Genomic DNA, 14,107 nt, shown 5'->3' on the forward strand with positions numbered 1-14,107 from the left:
AAATACTCCTACTCAGGAAAGCATGAAAAAGCATGGAAGCTACTACTGAGGTCAGTTCTCCTCAGGAAAGAAAAAATTCATCCCTTTGCAAAGTGGCCAACATACGGCCTTACGCATTATTGGCCCCCTGAACGGGAGTGAATTTAATCTTGAGTGAGGCAGACTCTTTACTGCAAAGATATATTTGTTGTCTCCAGTTCCCCACAGCCCAGAATCCATGACAAGCTGCTGTAAACCTATGGTATTTTTTAATGAGCTCCTACTTAAGACTGACCTCTCTCAAATTTTGCAGTGGAATTGGCACAGCTGTTCACTATCACATTTCTCTGCCCATGAGCACTAATCTCCAAAATGTCAAAACCCATGGATATTTTAAAACCAAATGCTGAAACTAATGGAGTCTGTAACTCCCATGGTTTAAGTGAAACTACTCTCAATAAAAAGGTGGGTGATGCTGAGCTCAGGCTCGGTAGGGCTGGGTGTGTCTCTGAAGACCCCAAAGACTGTCCTGGTATTATAAAATTGTATGTTGTTAGATCGGTATTCAGTGTTTCTGTTAATGTGCCAGTAGCGCACAAATTCTTTGCTCTGCCCCTTGAAACATTTTAATCGCTTATTCTGAATGCTAAGCTTCCCTGCATCCCACCACATGGGGGCAGCAGCTGTCCTTGATTGAATTACCTAATGAGCTTTTGATTTCGTTGTTGAGAGCAGCATGAAAGAATCTGCTCTTTTTGAAAGTTGAACTGTTTCTTTTAGGTAAATGAGTATCTGCTAGGATCATTATGCATTAAACCGGTAGGATTTTTAGCGTAATGGGAAATGAGACATTGCAGTTGGAAAAAGCCATTATCTAGCTAGTTTAAAAAAAATCTAAAAGTTGTATGTAGTTTTTTATACCCTGTGTTGCTCTGCTTTCATATGACGATTTCTGACAGCTGAATATAATCCCTCATTCTCTTTGAGGAGAGAAATATCTTTCAGCCCCATCCTTATTTTTTTTTATTTACACTGTGGAAGTACCTAAATGGCTCGGTTAAGATCTAAGCCTCATGCTCATGGAGGAATACATACTTTCCATCCTAAGATTTTACATTCTATGTTAGTCTTAAGGATGCACGTGTTGCATGCAATGGTGTTTACTCATTGATAACTGAACTGTTAACTTAATTGGTTAACAGAAATCTTAGTGCTATAGAATATGAAACAATATGTTGATAACTCAGTTGCATAGTGTTAAAATGCACAGAGATACGTTTCATTCAAAGTATGTTTATACAATGCTTTGGGTAATGCAAAGTGCTATATAGGTGCTTAACTAATTTATTTAGGAACAGATGGAACATACAATGGTGTTTTTGTCATCTCTAAAATGGCTTTTTATCTAACTTGCTCAGTGTGCCCCTGTAATTTAGGGGACTGGCAGGGTGTGTGTGTGAGTGAGAGGGGGGCAATTCGCTTGTATATCCCTTGATGCTAACAAACATATTTTGCAAGTATTGCCAAAGCACAGCCCTCAGATCTGGATATAGGTCAAGACAAGCTGTGCAAGGCAATTTAAAGCTCACCTTTGTACTCCTTTAATCTTGCTTTTTGTAGTTACAGCTACTTGAATTGACATCAGCTGCAGAGGACCCATGTTTAAATTTTAGTTCATAAACTAATTAATGGATTTACATGCAAGTGCTCAGAACATTCATTTGTCCATAATGGGTAAATGTATAATTCTAGAAAGGATAAGGAGGTTGAATGCCTGCTTTAAGTGCAAAATTCTACTCTGCCTTTTCTGGAGTTTTGACGAATGCCTCCCTAATAACTGTTTAGTGCCTAGTTCCCATTGAAGATAATGGGAGTTCAGTATGCATAGCAGCTGCAGAATCTGACCCCAGCTATCTTAAATGAAGTATGTAAGCCCCGTTTCAGTTGTTACATGGGTCCTGCAGAAAAAAATGAAAGGATGAATAATTTAATTATCCATTTACATCTGTTGTTTCCTAGAGGGCCAGTTTTTTATGGCGCGTTCGGCTCCCATTTAGGCACCTAGAAAGAATGGTGTTGGAAGCGTTCTGGAGCCAGCATGCTGAGCTTGGGAAGACCCAGTCGCTTATTTTGGTACCCTAATAGTAGATGAGCTCTCTTGAAAAAGCTGACCTGAAATGTCAGGCTAGTGTTAGAACTAACTTACATGCAGTGGCTGTATAGATTGTGTAAAGAAAAAGCTTAGTGTGTCAGAAGAGACTTGTGTTTAAGCAATTTCACTCAGCCACCCTCTGCCTTGGTCAAAGAGCTTCCACTGTGTTTTGTTTAGAACTGATACAGCTGTTAACTTTAATAATTTAAACTGGAATCTTTATCTCCAGAGATGCTGGTATTTTTGCCCCAGAGTGAAATCTGGCATGTAGGTCCATTCTGCATAGCTTTAGAGATGAGCATACCTGGTTCGGTTATGGATAAGCCATTTTGTTTGGATGGTGGTGGTTTGACTTTTGCTTTCTATTCTGACTCAGGTGTCGTTCTGCCTCTGCAGCTGGTTGTCTGCCAAATGTTGAATGACTGTTTCTTCAGTAAATATCTTTCTAAATGAAGGGAGCCGTAAACAAATTATTCCCTGCTCACATTCCATTAACCCATTTTGCACAAAGGTGTCATTGGCTATTAGTATCCATCTTTCAACCAGTTTTACAAAGCTTGTGCCTCTGAGCTTCTGAAACAGACATTATTTCTTATAGTAATACAATCTAGGAGCCCTACTCATTGGCCAGAACCCTATGGTGCTAAACTCTGTACAAATACAGAACAAAGAAAGAGCCCCAAAGAGCTAAGACAGCCTGAGGCAGCTATATGTTATCTGCACTGTACTTAAAGGGAACAAGCTTAAAACTATTATTTTTCTGCACAGCAACAGACTTCAATAGTCTACTGATGGGATTTAAGGAAATTCACACAGATGTAACTGACTGATGTAAACTGCAACCATGTAAACTCCATTTTACATCACTGTACAGGATCTGCTTTAGGGATTTGCACCAGTGTGATTATAGCTACAGTCATACGTGTGTGAGAGTTTCCTTAACGTAGGCAGGGCCTTAAAAGCACTTTAAAAGGTGGGGGCATGCACCTTGAACCCCAGTTTATGTAGAAGCCATTTGTAAAAAGGGCTGTGGACAGTTAAATTCATTGATGTCTCCACTATTAGACTCATTCGCACACTGGTCTTAGTTTTTGGTGTGCCTCCCATGTTGAGTATTCCTTTAGGATTTCATATATATATTTATATTCTGAACTTCCCCAGTAACGAGTCCAGGTCTGTAACCAGAGCTGAATAAATACACATTTACATTTCTTTCAGTGTAGAGGAGTGGAGAGAGGAGCCAATGTTTAACACAGGCCTCAGTCTTTTCTCACAGTGTGAGTAATGCAAGCATTTTCCGTTTTAAAAGACACTCATGTTGGGACTTGCAAATGCATATGTGAATTGCAGTGCTAGTGAAAGAAGCTGGACTGACAGCTCTGAAGACTAGAGTCCTGTGATTCTGTAGAACAAGGGTGGTATAGAGTATAAATAAGCTTCCCTGCCCAGCTGTCCTAGCCAGAACTAGAGAGAGGGCCTATAGCAGGGCAAAGGCAGTTCACTGTTTATACCCATTCAGTCCTTGGAGACGCTAGTGCCCCTGCTATGGAGGACAGTACCAACTGCAGTGGTGTTTTGTTATAGACAGTCAGCTGGATTAATCCACAGCCAGACAGTGGTAATTATACAGAGATGCTGAATTTTAGTTACCTAGAACTTAAAGGCTCTTTTGTCCTTTACCACAGGCAGCAGACAGGCAATCCTCACCACCCTCCTTAAGTCTTAAAGTTGAAAGAGATGATACTTTTTGCACCAGATGTATCAGGAGCAGATTTTGTCTCTAAAACATTTGGATAACTCAATAAGCCAAACAAGGTTTTATTTAATTAGACAACCAAACATAACCCAACCCTTTCAAGCAAAAACAGAAGTGAAACACATTTAATGAAAGATTGCAGTGTGTGACATTTTAATACAGTCTATAAATAAAAGCTTGTTATACATCTTACAAGCAAAAATATCAGTTATACTACCGCCAGCGTAGCTTAGGTGTAGAATACTCATTTGCTGGGAATAACTACAGTTCTGATAAATGAGTGACCAAGTTTTCATTAAAGTTAAAGCAAATCATTTAAAAATACTAGAAGGTTTTAAACATCAGGTTAATATGGACTATAAACCACTTCATTTTGGAAGTGACCTATGTGCAGTGACCTAGTAGAACATATGTAACCATTAATTCATCTAGGTGATTTTATATTAAAGCAAACAAAGACTGAACACCATTATTGAATGTAGAAAGCTGGTGAAAGTTGCCAAATTAAGAGCTCTGGAATTAAAAAAAAAGTCCTGTGTTGATCTACAGCACAGTGCAGACTATATGTGCTGTCCTGTTAAAGTGCTTCCATCCTGACCTGGAGGCACCCCTGTCCTTCCCTAAAAGTCTCTCTTCATTGCCCATCTGGGTTTTGCCCTTCTGCTTATTCTGCCAATAACTCAGATAGTGATTTTTTTGCAATGCAGCAGCTCTCCACTGGGAACCAGTCAGAGCACCAGACTGAAGCTCTCCTTGTAGTCTACAGAGTTTTGCCATTGAGTTCAGAGGGAGCAGGCATTCAGGAAGTAAATATAAATCACATTACCCATGTTTATCATAGTGAACACAAAATCCCGCTTGAATTAACCACCAAGGACACCATCTTATTATTCTCCAAGTAACTGTTTCATCTACTTATAAGGGCAGGTGCCCATATTTAAATTAAAATGGAAGTTGTTTTTCCTAGATCACAAAATAAACTAATCTTTTTTATCAATATGAATAATGTAACTTTAATTTATCATATAACAAATTTCTGATGGAAGTAAAACCTCCCCAGACTATATAAAATAGCAATACAATTTGGTGTATCCAGTGGGACTGCGTGAAATACAAGCAACAACATTCAAATGTGTCAAACAATATTTCCGATTTTGTGTTTTCATAATAGCAGACCAATTTTACAGGGTTTTGCTTGGAAAACCCAAAACAACCTAGGTCCATGCCTTAGTGAAAATGGATCATTTATGAGCAAAGCTTCAATTTCCCAAACTTGTTTTTGAACAGTTTTGACGGGAAAGTTGGCATTCGCAATTTCAGGTTATTAGAGGTCAATGCCATAAATCTTACTGTTCAAAAAGTTACATTAAGAAGCAACATCATGCCTGTGTGAAACTGAAATGGTGAAAAGTAGTTTTAAAAAAAAAGCACTGGAAAATATCTGAATATTTACAAGGAAAATATATTTCTAATAGTCCAAATTCAGGCCCTGATACTGCAAACAGTGAAAAAGGTGCATTGCTTTACTCACACATGTAATCCCATAAACTGCGACAAGAACTAGGTACAATATAAATGTTGCATGTGTTAAGTATTTGCAGGATTGGGGCGCTAATACTTTTGGCAACAACTTACAATATAGAGAAAATTACTACTTCCATCAGTACCCATTCATTTTATTTTTTAAACACCACGCTGGCATTTCATGTGTTAGTTATTACATATCCCCTGGAGTAAGCTTATTTGGAATTGTGCATCATACGTGTATTAGGGGAATTGAATTTCAACCATTACACTAATATTTGCATTCTCATTGTATTTGTGGTAAAGTAGAAGTCCAGAATACTTTGATTTATATCCAATATATGGGACAACTGTGAAATAAGGCCAGAAGTTGAGTCATTAGTATAATGAATTACAAATAATGGTACACTTACTATCAATTTGCAACATGACAGTCATACCAGAAAAGCTTGTTTTAAAAAATTGCATAGTGTAAGCCAAAGTTTTTCACTTAATGTTGAGTCCAACAGCAAAAATAAAAACCTTTTACATACACACACACACACACACACACACACACACACACACACTCACTCTACATGGGAAAAGCTTCAGTGAACTAAAAAGGTATTGCATATTAGTGAAAATAAAAAGTGCTTTAAATAAAAAATGACTAGTGTCTCAAAGTGCTTTTTGTTTGATGTCCATAACTAGAAAATATGTTCTACATGTTTTTACATTTATTTTACAGTCATTTTAATTGAGTTTATTTTGATACCTATTAGATTTTTTTTGTTTATGTATCTTTTACCAACTGAATTAGCTAACCAAACTTTGGTTATGTAAAATGAGATATCCCCCTGTGTGTGTGTTTATATATATAGGGAGAGAGAGAGACTCAAGTCCCCTGTTTACCTACAGTTACTTTCATGGCTCCCATCTCATTTGGATAACCTTTGACTGTAATTCAGACAGATATTTGAACTGGAAGAAAGCAGACACAGTGCAGCATGCTTGCCTGATGAGATGGTAAGAGTGCATCCATAATACATTTACAGAAATAGATAAAAACAGACAGACAATGCTATAAACCACTAATATTTTACTAATGGCACACTACAAAAGACAGTGTGTCAGCTACTTAAGGACTATATTAAAAATTAGCTGACCCCAAAGTAGGCTAAAACTAAAACCACATCCTTTATGAGACATGAATTTATAGGAAACGAGTTGCTTAACTGTTTGGAATGGGGCACTTAGAGGGGCATTCTTCTGAAGGACAAGAGAACTGTAAAACTCCACGCAGTTTGTAAGTCACAGTGATGTCCATTAGTATGGACAGAATTTAAGGAATTCAGTGTCTTCCATCTCCAAAGCACTTCACAAACCTGAACCAGTTAATCTTCTCAGCACTCCTCTGAGGCAGGTGGTCATTAGCATTAGCACCATTTACAAATGAGCTAAACGAAGACAAGATGTTAAGGTCCAGATTTTCAAAAGTAGCTTTTAAATGTGCACACCTTCATTTCTGGCTGCTCAGTAAGAGAGCACAAAGATTATTTTTTCCAAAGATGCTGAAGCACCTACAACTCGTATGGACCTCGGGTCAAGTCAGGCCCTCAAAAATCAAAAGCCACTTTTGAAAACATGCAGCTAATTGGCTTGCCCAAGGCTAGTGATGGAGTCTGTGGCAGGGCTAGGATTAGATTCTAGGAGTTCCAGATCCTCCATCCTCCGCTCTGATCATGTCTCTCTCTGTTCTGTTAAAGCTCCCTATTTCTACAACCCGTTTTTAACATATTTGGATTCGGACACCTTCTCCTTGTCATGCAGGTTCCCAATGCAGTTTTTCCCCCCTTCCAAATAAATTGTATTTAAAGTAGGTTTAAAACTGAATTTAACAAAAAAAAATCACTAACGAGTAATTTTGTATCACATGCTTTTAAACAGCATGCAGGGCATGTTCTCTCTTTTACATTTTAAAAGCCTTAATAGGCTAGAGCATTTACCTAATGGTCCTGTGGGGGAGAGAGAAGGCATTCCTCCAAGACAACAGTGCAGCAACTGGGCTTCTCCAGTAACGACTCTCCATATCTGTTTTTTGAGAAGGGTTTTAGTCTCACCTTTGCCCCCAATAATTTGCAAGCAGTGCATTTACAGAATACTCTGGGAGCCATGGCAGACCTTTATGCTCCTATGGAATCACTCCTGGATAGACTTCATCATTAATGACACATCAAGGTCCATCCTGCATCACATTAAGTTGGAACAGGCTTGTGGGGTTTATGTAACAAAGCAGCAAAGCAGCCTCCTGAACCAACTTATCGATGGCTACCTTGGTACATGTAGGAAATCGGCTGCCGTGTCCCAGGCCTGACAGTGAAGGTGTTCACAGGAGAACTGTACTGTGGGTTGTCCTGGATAGGCCTGAGGGAGGAAACAAAAGGAGGAAGTCATCAAAAGCCATGGAAGCCATTTATAAAACAAAGCAGCAAGGCATTTAAGAGGAGTAGGGGCAAGAGTAACTGTGTTCCTGTAGCTATATTTTATTCTGCACCCAGGGAGAGCAAGCTGTAGTTCTCTCCAGTGCCTGTTGCCACAGTATCCAACAGCTCAACTCTGAAGACACGCATGCAGGGACAGATTGGCTAGGGTAGTTCCAGTCATAACCACTCCTCCATCTGTGCAGCCTGTACCAGTGGGCACATTGTGCCTTTAAACATGCCCCATTCTTTTGGTTAACGGTGCAACAAGATGTGCCTACAGTGCCCCAGGCAAAGGAATCCCTCTGCTTGTATTTTAAATCTGCTTCAAAACACGCTCTAATTAAACCCAATTCAGGAACATGCTGCTTGGTAAGAATACGTCACAGAGAGGGGACACACCTGTCCCTGCTTTGCCAGCAGAGGGGCCTCAGGATTCCGGGAAGAAGCTGGGATAAGCCTTGTTCATAGTGCTCTTTCTGGCTTGTATCTGTATTGCGTCACCGCACAGATGTCCCAATCAGGATTGAGATCCTGTTACTAGTAGACATAGTGCAAATGTGGAGCAAGACATGGTCCTGCTCCCTGCCCTGCCTGTCCTGCTCTTCAAACAGACTGCTTCAATTTGGGGATATTTTCCCCTTAAGCAAACCCTCCACACCCTCCAGAACAAGTTATAATTAGAGATGGGCTGAGGGGGTTGTGCGTGGAGCCAGCCAGTGCCTGGGTCAGAGGGAAAACCAACTGAAAGTCAAACCTAGGACTGAAGTGGAAGGAAGAATCAGGTCTTGGGTTTGAGTTAGACAGAGCACCAAAGATGTTCTCAAAAGACGTCAATTGCTCCTGAGCCAGTACTGGGGGAGAAGCCTCTTCCACTCTTGGGTGTGACCCAGAATGAGAACCACAGATATGGGTACAGACCTGGGGATTCAAATCAGACACCCCTCCAGCTCCCCATTCCAAGGAGTTCCAGCATCAGCCCACCTGTCCTCGCAATAAGTGGAACATACCTGCTGGTTGCTGCTGCACTGGTGGCAGAGTTCTCCCCATTCTGCCCTTTATACTTGGCATTGTTCATGGTGTTGCTATAAGACATGGTTTTCCCAGGGGGCTCCAGTGACATGCGCCTGCCTTGCGTGCCGCTGGGGGCACTCCTGTGGGTGGAGCTGACCCGACGCATCCCCTCTGCAGCCTGGGAGCCATACCCCACCACGTTGTGGCCATAGGTCACGGGTGTGCTAACGTTCCTGGAGGATGTGGATGTTCTTGCGTAGGACCTATCGGGTTCAGACACGTACAGGCGCTTCTTGATCAGCGGGCGGCTGTCTGGGCTGCAGACAGGAGGGCCAGTGGAGTAACTGCCACCTGGGTGATGTTGACTGAAGTCGCTATTCCTCATATTGCTGTCTGGGGCCATTTTGGAGGGCAGGGCATAACTGTTGCCATAGCCATAGCTTGGGCGTCGGATATTCTGCTGCCTTTCCCAGGGTTGGCTGTAATCTGGGAAACTGTGGTCTCTGCAGCTCTCTCCCATGTTTGAAGAAGCTTTCTCGACCCCGCTGGTGTCATTGCTGAACTCTGGTGGTGGTGGGATGATCTCATAGTCAAGCTTCTCTCCATTTTCTTCCTCCTCCTTGGACAAGGAGCTAGGTGGTGAAGAGACAGAGTACAAGGGATGGTCAGGTTTGGTGGGCAGGTCTTGCGGTCTCAAATGTCTGCACTCCAAGAGGCCTTGAACTAAACTGGAGGCACCAAACCTCTCTGGCTTGGAAAGGCTCTGGGACTCCCCACTGCTAGTTTTCTGCATGTTCTGGCTTTGCTCAGAAGTGCTGGAGAATGACAGCGGTTTGTAGGCTCTCTGTCCTGGTTCCGAGAAGCCCAGTGCCTTGCCTTCAGGTGTGATCATCCTGTCATGCTGCTTTCCTCTCAACAGGGCAGGTGACTCCATCGGCGGGGACTTTGGTACCACCACAAAGGAGTAGGGCTTGGACTCACTGTAGTAGAAGTTGGTTGAACCAGTTTCTGACTGGCTGCTGCTGCCGCCGAGTTTCTCAGATAGCTTAATGGGGGGCTTTTTGGACAAATAACTGTTCTGGCGGGAGGCAGATTGCCTGCCTCTTTGGGCCCGCTGTTTTGCGGCCAGGAGGAGAGCCATTGGAGAGCCTTTCTCCACCTTTTCTCCTGTGACTGGGTGAATCAGGACATCCTCCTCCTCCTGGTCTGCATTCATGGAGGAAGAGGGTGGTTGCGAAGGCACTCGTGGCTTCTCAGCAGAGCACAGGATTGTGCCTCTGTCTGCATCATGTTTGTTTGTACTGACTGGCCCCTCCTCCACAGTTTGGGAGGGGGTCAGAGAGGATAGACTGTCTGTGGAGCTGGTCTTGGCCTGATGGGTCTTGTATTGGACGAGAGAAAAGTCTGTGTGTGACCCAGAGGTTTGTGTGGAAGAGGTAGCTTCTATAGAGGAGGGTGAAGAGGCTAGAACAAAGAGTTGGTCCTTTGGTTTCTGAGGTGGGTCTGGAGACTTCCAAACATTGTCAGATGGCAGGTATCCTGGAACAGGGTTTAAGTTCTCCAAAGTGTTATTACTGGTGAGGGCACTGGGAGTCTTACGATCCTTCTGTGTCTTCTCAACTTCCACTGAAGCTGCTGTGGGTGGGAGCTGATTGGCAACAGGTTTTGGCAGCCTGGAGTCACCAGAATTTGTCTGGCTGCTACCAGAATTCAGGGTAACTCTGTTTGTGCCTGGACTGTGTCTGTGATTTGTAAGTCCTATTGGTGGTTTACCTTCCTTTGTTGGGGAGAGTAGTGCTTCCAGCTCGTTCCTGAATTTCATAACACTGTCTGCTTGCATGCTGGTGGGTTTATTGCTTGGAGCAGAGAAAACTGAGGAGTTCTCTTTTGCAGTGAGTGAATTAGTAGGTATCTTTTCTTTCCTCTCACTTTCCCCCACTGCAGGTAACTGTAGATCTTTCAAAGTAGGTGTAGCTTGTTTTGACCCAACAGAGCTAAACCTATCATTGCTAGCGTGGTCAGTAATACTGTTGGTAGGTCTGGCAGTTATGGGTTTATCCAGCTGTCTCTCCTCCCTTTTCGAAGAGGAGGACAGCAAAACTGACAGTTCTTGCTTCAGCCTATTTAGATTACTGGGTTCCTTCCAGTCATCATCAGATGATGTGTAGTCTGGGGAGGGCAGATCCGGTTCCTCCTCTGCAGCAGGAAGCTCAGATTTTGGGCCTAAGTCTTTTTCAGCTTTCTCCAGTGGGACCTTTGCTGCCTCTGACAATGAGGACCGATAGCTATTAAAATTAGTCCCTTTGCCAGAGTCTGACCCTGGTCTTGGGCTCGCGGGTTCTGTGATTTGTCTGACGGGCTTTGTTACTACCTGCCTATCCAAGGTAGATTTCTGCTCAGCTTCTCCAGCTAAGTGCACCTTTGCTGCAGGTCTTATGGTAAAGCTTGGTGGAAGGAGAGGGCGGGTGCGAGACTGTCTGGAAATAGGCCCATCTTCCTCACCAGAATCTTTTTCTTCCATGGAAATGGATGAACTTCTCACTGGGGTCGCGGGAGGTACTTTTAATGATCTGGGGAAAGTTAGGTGAGGTTCTGGGGTGGACCTGGTTGGCAACTCTTCCTTCTGGTGAGAGACCGGTGGAGTGGTGACAGTGAGAGAGGAGGCGCTGGCATTTTCCCTGGCGTCTGCCTGCCTCATGTTCAGAACAGTTTCTGATTTCCACTTGGAGACGCTGTTTGAGATGGGAGTATGAAGCGTAGGAGGTGCTGGAGGTGGCAGAGGTGGTGCTGGGGGCACCACAAAAGCAAGTGGAGGTGCCGGAGGAATGAAATCTGGAGGGGACAGTGGGCCTGGAGAAGATAGGGCTGAAGACGAAAGCAGACGTGGAGCTACGGATTGTGGAGATGCTGCTGTTGGAGGTAGTGGTGGTGGCGGTGGAGGTGCTGTGTATGGTGGAGGCAGTGGTATTTCCATTGGTGGGGGTGGGGGTGCCATGGAGGGTGGAGGCGGGGGTGGGGTCATTGAAGGGGGTGGAGGAATATCGTTGTCCAGATAGTCTCTCTCGAAAGCCTTTGGCCGCAGGTCTCCAACTGAATTGTACAGTCTGTAGTCTCCATTGATTTGGGGCCTAAGACCTATGGGAAAGAACACTGGTATTAAACACATTGCACATTGGCAAGGTCCATACAGAGAACATCTCCAGAAAAAAAAAAAAAGACAACCAAAAAAACAAACAAACCACACCTGTCCTTTTAAGAAGAACCAAGTGTCACACAACTAGCTGGAAGCATTTCATTTAAAACAACCTGATTAAAAATTATTTTAGCAGCAACACAGTCATTGGAACTCACTCCTTAATAGCGCGCTTGTGTTCAATACATCTTTAGGCTCAGCATAAGGGCCTGATTTTGCAACTAAAATCCCAGGGGCAGACCCTAATTAAGCAGGAATAGCTTGTACCAGGCTTTCTATGGAATAGATTAAATATACTAATCTCTAGGTCTTTAATCTTGAGGGTGCTGCGCACCCTTAACTCCTGTTGACTTCACTGGCAGTTGAAGGCTCCTAGCACCTCCTTAGGTGGCCTGGATAACACTTGTAAACTTTTCAGCCCAGATGGAATGAGTCATCTGAAGAGCCTAGTTCATAGTTATGCTAACGTAAGAGTTGTATTTCACCTCTGAGACAAAAATGGATTGAACCTTTTCTTAAAAAAGCAAGTTGAGGTAATAGACAAGAGAACGTCTCTTGGCTTCTTTCTGCAGTGGGAGATCCTGCAATGTATTTTGTGCTCATTTGGTTATGAAAATTAGGGAGGAATCAATTTTAAAAAAACAGACATTGTAGACTTCTGTCAGATGCTTCCATAACTTATGCAATTTTGATTGGGGTTCTCGAGTTTTAAGTTAGTGATTGCTACTGACTTATTTTGTATCATACTCTCCCTTGGTGTGTCTCTGTCTTTTCTGATGCACTGATTTTCATATAATATATAATCAAAATCAGATAAACTGGGTCCACAAAGGAAACAGCTAGAATTAGATTGTTTCAGGACTCCCAAGACATTATGTAATACTTGGCAGAAAAGCATACTTAGTCTCCTGACTTCTTATCACAGTCACTATCTAGAGTCAAGATGAAATTTAGTTACCTCCTATGCTTCCTACTGAATACAGGAATAAATTAAGTAACCAAATTTCCATGTCATCAATGGAATAACTTTATATATATTTTAAAAAACTTTTGATAGTTGCCATGCTTGCATCACAGAAAAAACTAACCCAACATGCTTTGCAGGTGTTGGCTTCAACTGATGAGAGCATCTTGTAACTGTGTTTCAGTCCTTTTCCCTAAGGACACTTGGAATCCTCCTCAAGTCAGCCAGCAACTGAAAGCTTGCTCAGTTTGTGTGGGAACACAGGAGGTCAGATCCTGATGCCTCGGTATATTGTCTTCAGCCAAACTAGTTGCATGATTAAGGAATGGTGACAGCAACATAAGCAGATCTATGCATTAAAGCCATTTTAAGAGCTTTGAATACCTCAGCAGAGAGGACACCTTACCTAGAGATGCTTTTTCTTCAAAACCCTCTGGCACAGAAGGGGTTGGCACAGCCACTCCATGTGTTTCCTGGGTGTTCTGAAAGGGTTTAATAAGTGGATAGTAAGGAAACTCACAACTGTATATACACAACACCTAGAACAAAGGTTCAAGACTGGGGTGCCAAGTAGCCACTACAATACAAATTAATAATAAAAACACCTCAAATACCATGTGTATAAAGTGTTGGGCACGAGTTTTACCCCTGTTAGGTCATCTGAATCTCAGCTTTCATTTATATATGTTCCTAGGCCTCCTGGTTGTGAAGAAAAGCTTGAAAACATGACTTAACTGTAACCAGTACAGACATGTCTGGCTGCACATGCAGACAACCTCCCACTGGGGAAGGACCATCAGCTATTGCCAGAGAGCTACCACCACTGGTGCACCCGCTGCTGGCATGGTGGCCTTGGGAAGCACACTTGTTGGGAGTGGACTTGGCACTCCAGATTGCCTTATTCCATCAGGGCAGGGCAGGGCAGGGCAGGGCAGGGGTGAAGATAGTCTCCAGCAAGCTCCAGTTGCTCACCAAAGTTCACGCACAGAGGACACTAACTCACTGAAGAAATGGCATGAATTCTGTGGAGGGGCTGTGGCATTCAGCACAGCCTAACAAGTTA

At 42.9% G+C, this 14,107-nt stretch overlaps 1 protein-coding gene across 2 annotated transcripts in view; it reads right to left on the minus strand.

The window, feature by feature from the left end:
* Window positions 1-6,013: 6,013 nt before the first annotated feature.
* Window positions 6,014-14,107, minus strand: part of C5H6orf132 (chromosome 5 C6orf132 homolog) — a 36,709-nt gene continuing 28,615 nt past the window's right edge. For both annotated transcript variants that reach the window (XM_050952333.1, XM_050952332.1), the window contains 3 exons: window positions 13,451-13,526; window positions 8,884-12,022; window positions 6,014-7,817 (listed from right to left, as the gene is read on the minus strand). In XM_050952333.1, the coding sequence (XP_050808290.1) occupies window positions 7,712-7,817; window positions 8,884-12,022; window positions 13,451-13,526 (3,321 nt within the window). In that variant the 3' untranslated portion in view covers window positions 6,014-7,711. The remainder of the gene's footprint in view (window positions 7,818-8,883; window positions 12,023-13,450; window positions 13,527-14,107) is intronic.

This window comes from Gopherus flavomarginatus, chromosome 5 (genome assembly GCF_025201925.1).
Source record: "Gopherus flavomarginatus isolate rGopFla2 chromosome 5, rGopFla2.mat.asm, whole genome shotgun sequence".
NCBI classification, from domain to species: domain Eukaryota; kingdom Metazoa; phylum Chordata; order Testudines; family Testudinidae; genus Gopherus; species Gopherus flavomarginatus.